We start from the raw sequence: 12746 nt of genomic DNA on the forward strand, positions 1-12746 counted from the left end.
AAATGTACACTTCTTTCTTTTTTCTTTTTTTCAAAATTTTTATTTAAATTCAACTTAGTTAACATGCAGTGCAATATTGGTTTCAGGAGCAGACTTTGGTGCCTCATCCCTTACATACAACACCCAGTATGTACATGTCTTCGATGGACTTGATTCAGGGAAGTGCAATGGGGCTGGCCTTGAACCAAGTCAGTTTTGCTGCTTCATAGCCCAGTTTCTCAAACTTAACTGCAAATCAGAAATATCTGGAGGGTTTACTAAACCCAGAAACTGCTGGGCTCCACCCCCAGAATTTCTGATAAACAGGTCTGGGATGGACCCCAAGACTTTATTTCTAATAATTTCCCTGGTGCTGCTGATGCTGATGATCCAGGAGCCATACTCTAAGAACCATGGTATTACTCATGTGATGTTGGGCAAATGACTTGACCTTGAAGTCACTCCACTTTTCTTTTAAATCTCCCGAGTCTCAGTCTCGTCATCTGTAAAATGGGGATAATAATATATGTTCTACATCCCTCTGTGGCTGTTGCGTGAGGATCAAATAAGATGATGTATGTAACCGAAAGTATTCACCCTGGGAAGAACCATATAAATGAAAGGAAATGGGAGGCACAGTAGAAAGAACAGCATTTTTTATAATTTAAAAGATTTGAGTTCAAATCCTGAATCTGCATCTTCACTAGCTGTATCATTATTTTTAAGGTCCTTAACCTCTCTGTGGCTTTGTTTCCACATCTGCAAATGGCTCAAAAGACTGTTGGGAGGATTCACTGAGTTAATGATGCAACGCAGGCATGACGGCACTCTACACATGCCCGTTGTTTCTACCAGAGTACTCCCCCGGCACAAGGCCATGCCACTGGGCCACCTGGACCTCAGTTCTCCTGCTGCACTCAACAGCTGTATAGTGTCCTTCCCAGCCATGCCGTTCTATACGTACATGAAACATGTTTTGTACCAACCTGTAAATTCAAACCCAGTCTGCCCTGATGAGATGACAGTCCTCTATCTCCCTCTTCTCACCCCCTCACTATGTCACCCAACACACAGACGCACAATGATTTTCGTTGGCAGTTTTAGTGTATGCGCAATTTAGTGTTCCAAGTAAAAAGTATTTGGGCACCCTGGGGCATTTCATTCTGTACTTGTGCTTACAAGTTAAAGACTGTTTGAGTCATGTACACATGGGAGTATGGTTGGGGACTCACATCTATATTCAGATAATCAGCTGTATAAGATTGAGTGCTGATAAAGAATTAGGAAATTATGGATTTAAAAGCTTCATGAAAATCAGTAAACCACTTTTTTCCCACTTTCTGTAGAAAGACAAGAGGCAGTAGGGAATAAATTGCCACCTCTAATTGGCAATAATCAAATTCAAAGACACCTAAGAAAAAGCATTCAGTACCTCAGGTGGCGGTATTAAAAAAGAAAGAAAGGAAGTTTCTGTGAAATTACACTGATGATTTTTTTCACACACCAAGTGCCCTATATTTAACTGAATACTGCCTCTTCCAACTGCAAAATACATTTTGAAAACACTGTAATATGACTATGTTGCTCTGAACTGAGCAAAGTAAAACAAATTATCTGCAGTTAATTCACAGCAAGCCTTAATGATGTTCTAGAAAATTAATTTAGTCTTTACAAATCCTAATTAAATCTGCAGAAATTTGATCTATTCTCTTGGTCTCCCCAAGTCTAGGGTTATCATAAAATCCTTGTGGGGTTCTGAGCTTTAATAAGTTATGAATGATTCTCAAACTTTGGAGTGCATAAGAAGCACCTGGGTGGCTCATTAAAATGCACATTTCATGGTGCACTCCACCCAGAGATTCTTTTTTTTTTCTGACACCACTGAGGCATATTTTACAGATCATATGATTAACCCATTTCAAGTGTACAATGAAATGATTTTAGTAAATTCACTAAGTTGCAGGACTATCATCATAAATTAGTTTTAGAACATTCTTATCTCCCTCAATAATGTCCCTCATGTCCATTTCCACCTCCTGCCCCAGGCAACACTAATCTAATTTCTGTTTCTAGAGACTTGCCTTTTCTAGATATTCTATATCAACGGAATCAAACAACATGTGTCTCTTGTGTCTGCCTTCTTTCACTAAGCAGAATGTTTTTGACATTCATCTAAATCAAAGCATATATCTGTAGTTTGTTTCTTTCAATTACTGAGTAGTAACCCTTTGGATGGGTGTACCACATTTTGTCTATCCATTTACCAATGGATACACATTTAGGTTGTTTCTATTTTTGGCTAGGAAGAATAATGCCGCTATAAACATTTGGAGAGCAAAATTTTATGCGGATATGTGTTTTCATTTCTCTTGGGTAGATATCTAAGAGTAGAGTTGCACTTTCCACGCGGTAATTTTATGTGTAACTTTTTGAGAAACCACCAAACTATTCTCCAAAGTGACTGCACCATGTTGTATTTCCCCTGCCTCGAGATTTGGGTCAAAGGGCTTAGGTGATGCCAGGATTCTGCACACTGAACCAGCTTCCCAGGCAGTTCCAACGTAGCCAGATCAGATCCACTCCCTAAATTACACGTATGAAAAACAAACATGTAAGTAGAAGTTACAGAGAAATTTATTGACATGTGGAGCATTCTGCCACAGTCCCGGTCTGAACGGGTTCTTTCTTTGGGTGATGAAATCAACTAAAAAGGCTGCACTGCAACAAGAGGCTCTCTACCACGTAGCCAACAGGAGAGATGACAGGAAAGAAAATCTACAATTCATCAAATGATGCTAGATATTTCTCTCATAACTGCGACATGAGATGACAAAATTTTAAACTTTCTAAATTGCATAAGGTCCTTACAAAATTCTTGAGCACTGTTTTAAGATGGAAAATACTGCAAGATGAAATTTAGCAGGTGGTTCTTAAGATTGCATTTCCTGAAGGAAAGCATGGGCTCCTGGAGATGGGGAATCACTTGCTGATTAGCTGACCTACGCTTAGCAAGCTGTTATTTTAATAACGGCTCTGGGGGTGCAAGGAGGAAAGCAAGCTGATTGTGGTGCATCTAATCACCCACATCCTGCTGGCTGTGCCAGGAAACTTTCAAGGGTTTAGGGCTTTTTACCTCCAGGGAGAAAGACAGCACAACGTCTGATTTGGAGAGCTGGTTCTCACTCTCCTCACCCATGTCGATGATGGAAGCATTGTGGCTGCGTTTGAGTTTCTGAAGCTTGAACTCGCCACCTTTGGACACTGGCATGCTCTCCAGGTTGGCCATGAGCAGGTTGACTGATGACTTCAGCTCCTCAATGTACATGTTTTCCATTTCTTTGGATACAAACTTGGGAAATTTGCGCTCCTTATAAAGAAAAAGAAAAATATGAGCAGAAGAGCAAATAGATACCTGATTTACATAGAAGGTTTTCATCTTACAGCCCAGAGTTATAATAACATCTACCACGGGTGAAATTTTGCTCAGATATTATGGCATTGTCCTAGAAATATATTCAACCTAGTTGAGTAGATAGCTGCCTGCCTCCTAGTTATTTACAATCCCTAACAGCTAAGAGATATATACATAAGCATATAGTAAGAAAGAGTCAAATGTTTTATTATAGTTCAATTTTTTCCCCAGTTTTCTCCAGCAAATTTGATTTGTGGAAAGAAAAATGGGGTGATATTTTTTAAATCTGGTTTTGGTCGAAACAGTTTTTCTTTTTAGCAAAATGCAATCAGTTGTTTTTAAGTTTGGAGACAGAAAGACACCCTATTTCTGGATACGTATAGAGATTTTCTCACATGAATAATTCAAGAGAAGCTCATTTGAGATGTTTCAAACATAGCCTGTAGCTATTTCTAAAAGGAATAGTAGAAAGAATAGTTACTGTTTTCAAGAAAAATTGAAAAAATTAATGAAGTGATGAAAAACATGATTAAAATTCTTTAGAAAAGAAAATAAAGCAATTCAGTATCAGAACTGACCTCTATTTTTTTCCTTCCCTGCTTATGCATTCAGTTGTAATAGCAACATGCTTTAATTATGCTGTTCTTTATACCTCTAAGTTGTCCAAGTGTCTTAAATATACTTTGGATTAATCACCTTCTCAAAGAATCATTTCCCACTTGAAACATAAACTTGCCCTCCTTAGCCTTGGTCTATACTGATCAGGTTGAGGGGCGAGCCACATCAATTTGACTTTTTTTTTTTTTTTGCAAGTGATAGAAAAATTCAACTTGCAACTGGCTTAAACAATGAAGGGAATTTATTGGTTTGAAATGTCCTGGGGTAGACCAGGACCAACTTCCAGCGAGGATGGAATCACGACTCAGATGATATCACAACTGAATTTTTCTCCCAAATCTTGGTTTGGGTTGGCCCAATGCTCAGTCTAGCCCCCCTTAATGTCACAGAAAGGTTGCACCTTGTAACATCACATCATGTTATCTAAAGGAAGGGTGAATATCTACTCTTGTAATGTCTTTTATCCCAAAATTCTCACCCAAAGTCTGATTTATGTACATACACTGAACCACCATTTATGGCTAGTGATATGTTGTGTTGAATTGCTTAGGCGTGAGTTATTTCCTCCATCCCTGTGGCTGAACGTGTAGAATTCCACCTGGATCACATGGGACGTGAATTGGTTTGCCAATTCCGGGTGGCAAAAAAATAAGATGTGCATAGTACATGGGCACCTGACTCAAATCAACCAACTAATTCAATTAAGTGGCCAACAATCAACCAGATTTACTGTCTCAAGCAAATGAACTGAGAGATATTGAGATTGCAATTAGCAGTGGAGCTGAAATCGCAAGATCATGTAGACTCATGGGTAGCTGCCATATTGGAATAGGTGAAAGAATAAGACACTTGACAAAGAGGAGAGAGAAAGAGGTAGAGAGAGGATAGAAGTAGAGACTAACAGAGGGAGGAAAGAAAGGTAGGAAGGCGGGAGGAAGGGAAGAGGAGAAAAGAAGTTATTTAGAGTCACAGAAAGGAGCTCTGACTTTCATTGGTTTTCTAAATCCCATAAAGCCCACCTATTTCTCCTGTTGGCTCTGAGATTCTTTTGTTTTCCTTTCAATAACTCTCCCCACACATTAGTTAGCTATGTTAGTTAGCTATAGTTGCTACCATAGAAGTTTCACTAAAATTCATATAGTAAATCATCTGTATAGAGCTTGGAGATGCCTTTGTGCTATGCCAGTCTTCTTCCTACCTAGGGGCGTCATAAGCATTCCCCTTACCCCTTGCCTCCCTAGGTAATTCTCAGCCATCTTGTCATCTTTTATATTTCAGCCTCAAAATTTTATTTCCCTAGGTTGAATCCCCTTATTCTACTTTCTTATAATACCTAGTTCAACTTCTTGGTAACAGTTATTATAATTAATGGAAAATGGTAACATTTATTTATTGTTTATCTTTCCTGCTGGGCCATGATGTCTGTCTTGATACCCTCTGTGAATTCTTTTTTTTTTTTTTAAAGATTTTATTTATTTATCTGACAGAGACAGCCAGTGAGAGAGGGGACACAAGCAGGGGGAGGAAGAAGCAGGCTTCCAGCGGAGGAGCCTGATGTGGGGCTCGATCCCATAATGCCGGGATCATGCCCTGAGCTGAAGGCAGACGCTTAATGACTGCGCTACCCAGGCGCCCCAACCTTGGTGAATTCTTACTCTCTAGAATATCATCTTTGGCACATAGTAAGTATTTAATACATATAAGTCGAGTGAATCAATGGATGGCTTGTCAAAATGTCCATATTAAATATCAATACAGCTAAAACTCAGTCATAGTTTTGGAAGAATAGTGAGATTCTGCTTCTCCATGTAAATGAGCATGGTGGTCTGAAATCTACCCAGGAACCTTTGAGTACTGGTTCCTTCTGGAGCCTATTAGTATAGTCACTTCCTGCTTTATGGTTGGGCTCAGCCCACCATGTGGTGCTTTCTAAACACACTGTGGGTGAAAGTAAGAGGAGAAGCAGGAGGGACATCTCTGAAATAACATGATAGGTTGATGAGCACAATGAGAGCTAGTAGTGATTCAAGGCAAGAATCTTGCTTCTTCAAAACTTTGGCACAGTGGGCTTCCTTTTGCTTCTTATCATTCTTGGACTCAATCCAGGATAACTGTGTGCCTTAGAGACTTGGGTAAACTTTATGAAAAGACAATGGAGATGTGAGGACTTGGATGCTGGTCCACCATCACTTAGAAAATATTTACTACCACCAGCACTATGTCTGGTTTAGTGTTAGGCACTAGGGGGGGATCATGATGAAAGGATGTGGACTGTTCCACTGAAGCTCACAACCAGTGGGGAGAAAGATCTATTGGGGAACATCAAGGGAGATGCTGTAACAGCAGTGTATGAGACATGAACTCTTGCTGAGAGAATCAGGAGTGGCTTTCCAGAGGAGGTGATCTTTGGGCTAAGAGTCTGATGGATGAAGAAGAGTTTGCCACCAGGTTAAGTTGGCTGGGACAGGATCATTGTTCTTTTCTCCTTTCCATGGAAAATATACAATCAACCACGAATCTAAGAAGGTCTGTACATGGCTGCAAAATATCTCCTCATCTCCTTTTGAACATGGCCCTTATTGAGAGCAAAGGGAAGACAGAAGTTAACTCATGGTTGAAAAATGGTCCCCAAGGACATGTTAGAAGATACCAAGCAGGCTACATACCAGCAGCCTGAGGTATATACACTGACCTCTATCCTTCTTATGTTGGGGCTCAAACCTCTTAACTGCATGGGATACTTGGGAAACTGGGTAAGTGGCATCTCTCATTTTTTACTGGCAGCTGCTGGCCTTGCAGTTGCCATGGAGATGAAGAGAAAAACCATCGTGTCTGTGAAGTAGATTCTTTCCTGCCAATCAGCAAAGAAACCTTACCATCAAGTGCAGTCCCTTTTATCACACCCACCTTTAGGACTCACTCAATTCCTCTTAACTCCATAGTCTTGAGGTTTTGCAAGAAGACCCAGTGGTTATAGACAATAACAATTTAGCCCAGAGTTAGAGTACAACAAACTTTATGCAGCAGATTTTGGAAAAATCCAAAGAATGATCACTCCTCCCAGAACTTAGACAGTTCCTAATGACATCATAAAAAGAGGCTCATAAAACTGAAGTCTGCAAGGGAAAACAAGGACATTTTTCTGCCCTGAGTACTAAAGCCTTGAGAAGAAATAGCATTCTGTCAATCGAGGCTGAGGTTCTTGAGGGGAGTTTTCAGCAGCAGACCCATTACAAACACATTTCAAAGCTCAAGTTGTGCCAAAATAAGGAAAATGTAGTCTTCCATCTCGATTGCTACTTTCCCAGGCATAAAAGTAAATTAGCCTTGACAAAAACATTGTTCATTCATATTGCTTTATGAAAGACACAGCATATGGGTGGACAAAGTCTTCCAAAGAAAATCTCTACTGTCCATTTATTTTGTTTTGGACTGATAACATTCCTCAATGGGGATGGCCTCCAAAGGACAATTCCTAACGGGGTTATTTATGCTCAGCCACACTGATTTTTTTGGAACATCTTGAGAAATAGCATTTGAAAGTGCTAACAGCTCTGTCAGCCATCTACTTTTCTTTTCTGTCTTTGCATTTTCCTCCATAGAGGATGAAGTGGGTACATGTAAAAGCTGACAAAGATACCCCCACTCAGATAGAGGATCCTTAGACTCTAAAGGCTCAAATAACAAACTGATAGATGATCAGAAGGAAGATGTGGCAGAGGGATACTTTCTAGACACAAAGCTCACCGACAGTGTTACACTTATCCAAAACAATCTCTCAAGCAATTCCTGGACTCCTCCCATGTGTCAGGTGGTGTGGATGTTAGAGTGAAAGAGTGGATGAAAGAGTCAGCCAAGAGGCAACACTATTGGGTGAAGGGGAATGCCAGCAAATGATCGAGTAGACAGCACGTGACACACGAACAGGCATGTACAGAGTACAAAAGGCACCAAGGAATCTTATCCAGTCCATATGGGTGAAATTAATTTGACTTTGAATCCTGGGTCTATTTCCTATTAGTTGTGTGACTTTAGACAGGTTTCTTCACCTGTCTGAATTTTAGTTTCCATATCTGAAGTGGAGAGTTATTGTGAAGAATGAAGGTAATAACAAATATCAATACTTTTTGACTATATATTTGTAAAATCAGCACATGCATACTATATATATGTATATACACACACATATATACATACACATATACATACATGCATGCACACATATCCATACCTATTTATATCAGGCACCATGCTACCACCACCACTAACAATAGCAATAATAATGATGGTGACTATCATAAGGACCATGATGCTAGTTGGCATTTACAATTGTTAATTGTGTCCTGGGCACTAAGCTAAGCTCTTTACATGCTTTCCCTCATTTAATTCTTCCAACAATTGAGGCTAGTGCTGTTATTTAATCCCATGTTCTGGAGGAAAATGATATAGAAGTTAAATCAACGATTAGTAGAATTTAGTTTGAAACCTAGAGCCCCCGTTTTTACCTACCATATGATAGGGCAGAACTAACTGGCCCCAAATGGCAAAGAATCAAGGTAAACCCTATTGGGCCCCTAAGCATGGCCCACCCTCTGCATCACTTCATCTCAGTGTTCAGCAGAGGACTAGGGAAAGCCAAGCCCTCCACAGCGATGAGCGTTCCACTATTACCAGTCAACGTGGACTGTGTAATGGTGGGTGGGCATGGGGTAAAGTGCAGGGAGTGATGAGGGAAAGGTAGGCATGTTAAATGAGAGAAAGAAGGTCTTGGTAAATAATTTGTAAAAATCAGCATCACACACATTAGAAGGTATTTTGGGCACAGGTATGATAGCTTCCAGCATTGGCTTCTTTACCTAAACCCATTTTGGGGCACCTGGGTGGCTCAGCTGTTAAGCTTCTGCCTTCGGTTCAGGTTATGATCCCAGTGTTCTGGGATTGAGCTCTGCATCGGGCTCCCTGCTCAGCGGGAAGCCTGCTTCTCCCTCTCACACTCCCCTTGCTTATGTTTCCTCTCTCACTGTCCCTCTCGGTCAAATAAATAAATAAAATCTTTAAAAAAAATAAACCCATCTTTAAGTGGTTTTGTGTTATTTAATAAACTTCAGAGGATCTCCTCAGCATTTAGATTTTTTTTTAAAGATTTTATTTATTTATTTGAGAGAGAGAGCAAGGGAGAGAGCACGAGGGGAGTGGAGGGGCAGAGGGAGAAATCAGCCTAATGCGGGGCTCCATCCCAGGACCCTGGGATCATGACCTGAAGCTGAAGGCAGATGCTTACTTAACCAACTGAGCCACCCAGGTGCCCCGGCATTTACATTTTTGCTTAAACTCAGATTTTCCTGGGTTGGTAACTACCTGCAAGGTCAGACTCAGGGAGATGTTCCCTACACACATTCTTCCAGGTAAAAAAATCTAAACATTTGTGTGCCTGGACACTGCTACTTCATGACAAAAAATTAATTTGTAAGTTGCGTGGGGCAGGGGCGAGTAGTATCATTCTCTGGTTGGAGAAGATTTCATTTTTACCCGATTTTTGGCAATGCATGGAATAGAACCTTTCCATCAGGGAAATATTTGGACATTATTTCTTTCCTGGATCATATTCTCATCAATGTTTGCAACAGGTATGAGATAATTTTGCTCTGCAGAGACAGGGGTTTAAATGGCAGCTCCACATTTAGCTGATAGTGTGAAAAACCAATGGTGTTTCACTCCCAGACCTCTGCCACGAATACTACAAAAGCTGTATTATTTGTCTTATACAACTAGCTCACAAATTTTGGAATTTTACCTCAAAATGTGGCCAAAAGAATTGGCAAATACCACAGTACCACTAATGCCACAATCTGTCTGTTTAAGCTCCAATGTCAACTTCTGATCACACAATTTAAATAACTTAGACTTAATTCCTAGGTGAAATTTGGGGACATTTTAATATCAATATGAGAGGATTTGGGAAAATGTTTGAACAGGGATTAAGAAGTCTTTTCTACCACATTTTAAAAAAGGCATTCAGATCTCTTCATGGAACATTTTTTTTAGGATGGGGCGGGGGGCAGAAGGAGAGAAAGAGAATCTTAAGTAGGCTCCACACCCAGCAAGGAGCCCAATGCTTGGCTTGATCTCACAACCCTGAGATCATGACCTGAGCCAAAATCAAGAGTCGGACGCTTAACTGATTGAGCCACTGAGGTGCCCCTGTTCATGGAACTTTAAGATAGCATGTCTGATGTTCACAGTGAAGGCTCATGCAGCCATCTCTGTCTGATGATTGTGGCACGTGGGTGTGACTAATTGACAGATTACAGCACAGGGTTTCAATGGTGGAAAGAAGTTCTGCACTTGCCTCCCTTTGCTCCTAGGAAGAAAGGAAAAACATATGCCTTTTATAAGCATGTGATGATGACAATGCTGTCAGCAGAAATAGGGTCCTTACAACCTCTTTTTCAGATTCCAAGGAAGTCAAATCAGAAAGGATGCAGAATTCCAGGAGCCAGTTCTGCCTGATGGTATTGCTTCATTTGGCCTTCTGGACAAACTAAAGGAAATGTACAGTAAATTTTAATGGAAGAGAGAAAATAACTCCCTGGAGGGGCAACCATCAGTGAGAGAGAGACTCCTGTCCTGGTGTAACTTCCTGCCTGTCATCTGACTACTCAAAAAAAGAGCATGACACTCGGAATCAGAGCACTCAGCTTTCTACTTGCTGGCTAAGTGAACTTGGGGACATCACTTAAACTCTTCGATGTGCCTAAACTAGAAAGATTTATTGTAATTCCCTGGATTGTTTATCACAGGTCTAAATGAGAGTTTACATGAAATTGTACAGCCAATGCCCAAAACATATAATAAAGGCCGATGAGCAGAGAGAGAGAAAGAGAGAGAGAGAGAGAGGCTAGGAAGAGGTAAGGTGCAGGCCTGGTTGAAAGGCATCTTGAATCTCTGGATTGGGGTGATGGAAAAAATGAGGACCTGTATTTGTGAAGGCATTTTTTTTATTGAAGTATAGTTGACACACAATATTATATTAGTTTCAGGTATACAACACAGTGATTCAACATTTATTAACATTACAAAGTGATCACCATATAAATCTAACTACCATCTGTCACCAAAAAAGGTTATTACAATATTATTACGTATATTCCCTATTGTGTACATACACCCTTGTGTCTTACTTATTTTATGACTGGAAGTTTATACCTTTAAATTCCCTTCCCCTATTTTGCCCAGATCCCACTTTCCCTCCCAAGAACCACCAGATTGTTCTCTGTATCCATGAGTCTGTTTCTGTTTTATTTTGTTTGTTTTTAGATTCCACACATGTGACATCATATGATATTTGTCTTTCTCTATCTGACTTATTTCACTTATTAAATACCTTCTAGGTCCATCCATGTTGCCACAAGCAGAAATCTCTCACTCCTTTTTTAGGGTTGAGTAATGTTCCATTGTATATATATATACCATATCTTCTTTATCCATTCATCTACTAATGGACACTTGGGTTGCCTCCCTATCTTGGCAATTGTAAATGACACTGCAGTAAACATAGAGGTGCACATACTTTTTCAAATTAGCGTTTTTGTTTTCTTCAGATAAATATCCAGAAGTGGAATTGTGAGATTGCATGATAGTTCTATTTTTATTTGTTTTGAGGAACCTCCATACTGCTTTCCATAGTGGCTGTAACATTTTTCACTCCCACCTGTAGGACACAGGGTTCCCTTTTGCACACATCCTCACCAACACTGGTTATTTCTTGCCTTTTTGGTGATAGCCATTCTGACAGGTGTGAGGTGTTATCTCATTGTAGTTTTGATTGCATTTCCCTGATGCTTAGTGATGTTGAAAATCTTTTCATGTGTCTTTTGGCCATCTGTGTGTCTTTGTTGGAGAAATATCTATTCAGGTCCTCTGCCGTTTTTTAATTTGGATTGTTTGGTTTTTTTGAAATTGAGCTGAGTTTAAAAAAAAATTTTTTTTATTGTTTTATTGTTATTAATAATATTTTTTAATTATATTATGTTAGTCACCATACAGTACATCCCTGGTTTTTTATGTAAATTTCGATGATTCATTAGCTGTGTATGTATGAGCTGTGTGAGTTTTAAAACAGGTTTTGGATATTAATCCCTTATCGGTTATATCATTTACAAAATCTTCATTCAGTAGGTTGTCTTTTTGTTTACTGATGGTTTCCTTCACTATGCAAGTTTTTTAGTTTGATGTAGTCCCATTTGTTTATTTTTGCTTTTGTGGCCCTTGCTTGAGGAGACAGACCCAAAAAAATATTGCTTAGACTTATGTCCAAGAGTTTTCTGCTTATGTTTTCCTCTAGGAGTTTTATGGTTTCTGGTCTTACATTTAAGACTTTAATCCATTTTGAATTTATTGTTGTATATGGTGTAAGAAAGTGGCCCAGTTTCATTCTTTTGTATGTAGCTGTCCAGTTTTCTGAACACCATTTATAGAAGAGATGGTCTTTTCCCCATTGTATATTCTTGCCTCTTTTGTTGAAGATTAATTGACCATATAAGCGTGGGGTTATTCCTGGGCTCTCAAAACTGTTCCACTGATTCATCATGTGTGTTTTTTTGTGCCATACTGTTTTGATTACTATAGCATTGTAGTATAGTTTGAAATCAGGGAAAATGATACCTCCATCTGCACTCTTTTTTTTTTCTAATTTTTTATTATGTTATGTTAGTCACCATACAGTACATCCTTAGTT

General features: G+C 39.5%; 1 protein-coding gene across 1 annotated transcript in view; it reads right to left on the reverse strand.

Moving 5' to 3' along the window:
- CADPS (calcium dependent secretion activator) overlaps window positions 1-12746 on the reverse strand; it is a 499023-nt gene that overhangs the window by 236495 nt on the left and 249782 nt on the right. Inside the window, 1 exon segment of the mRNA XM_034658585.1 lies at window positions 3113-3346. Coding sequence (XP_034514476.1) covers window positions 3113-3346 — 234 coding nt within the window.

Source organism: Ailuropoda melanoleuca, chromosome 4, assembly GCF_002007445.2.
Source record: "Ailuropoda melanoleuca isolate Jingjing chromosome 4, ASM200744v2, whole genome shotgun sequence".
In the NCBI taxonomy this organism is placed as follows: Eukaryota; Metazoa; Chordata; class Mammalia; order Carnivora; family Ursidae; genus Ailuropoda; species Ailuropoda melanoleuca.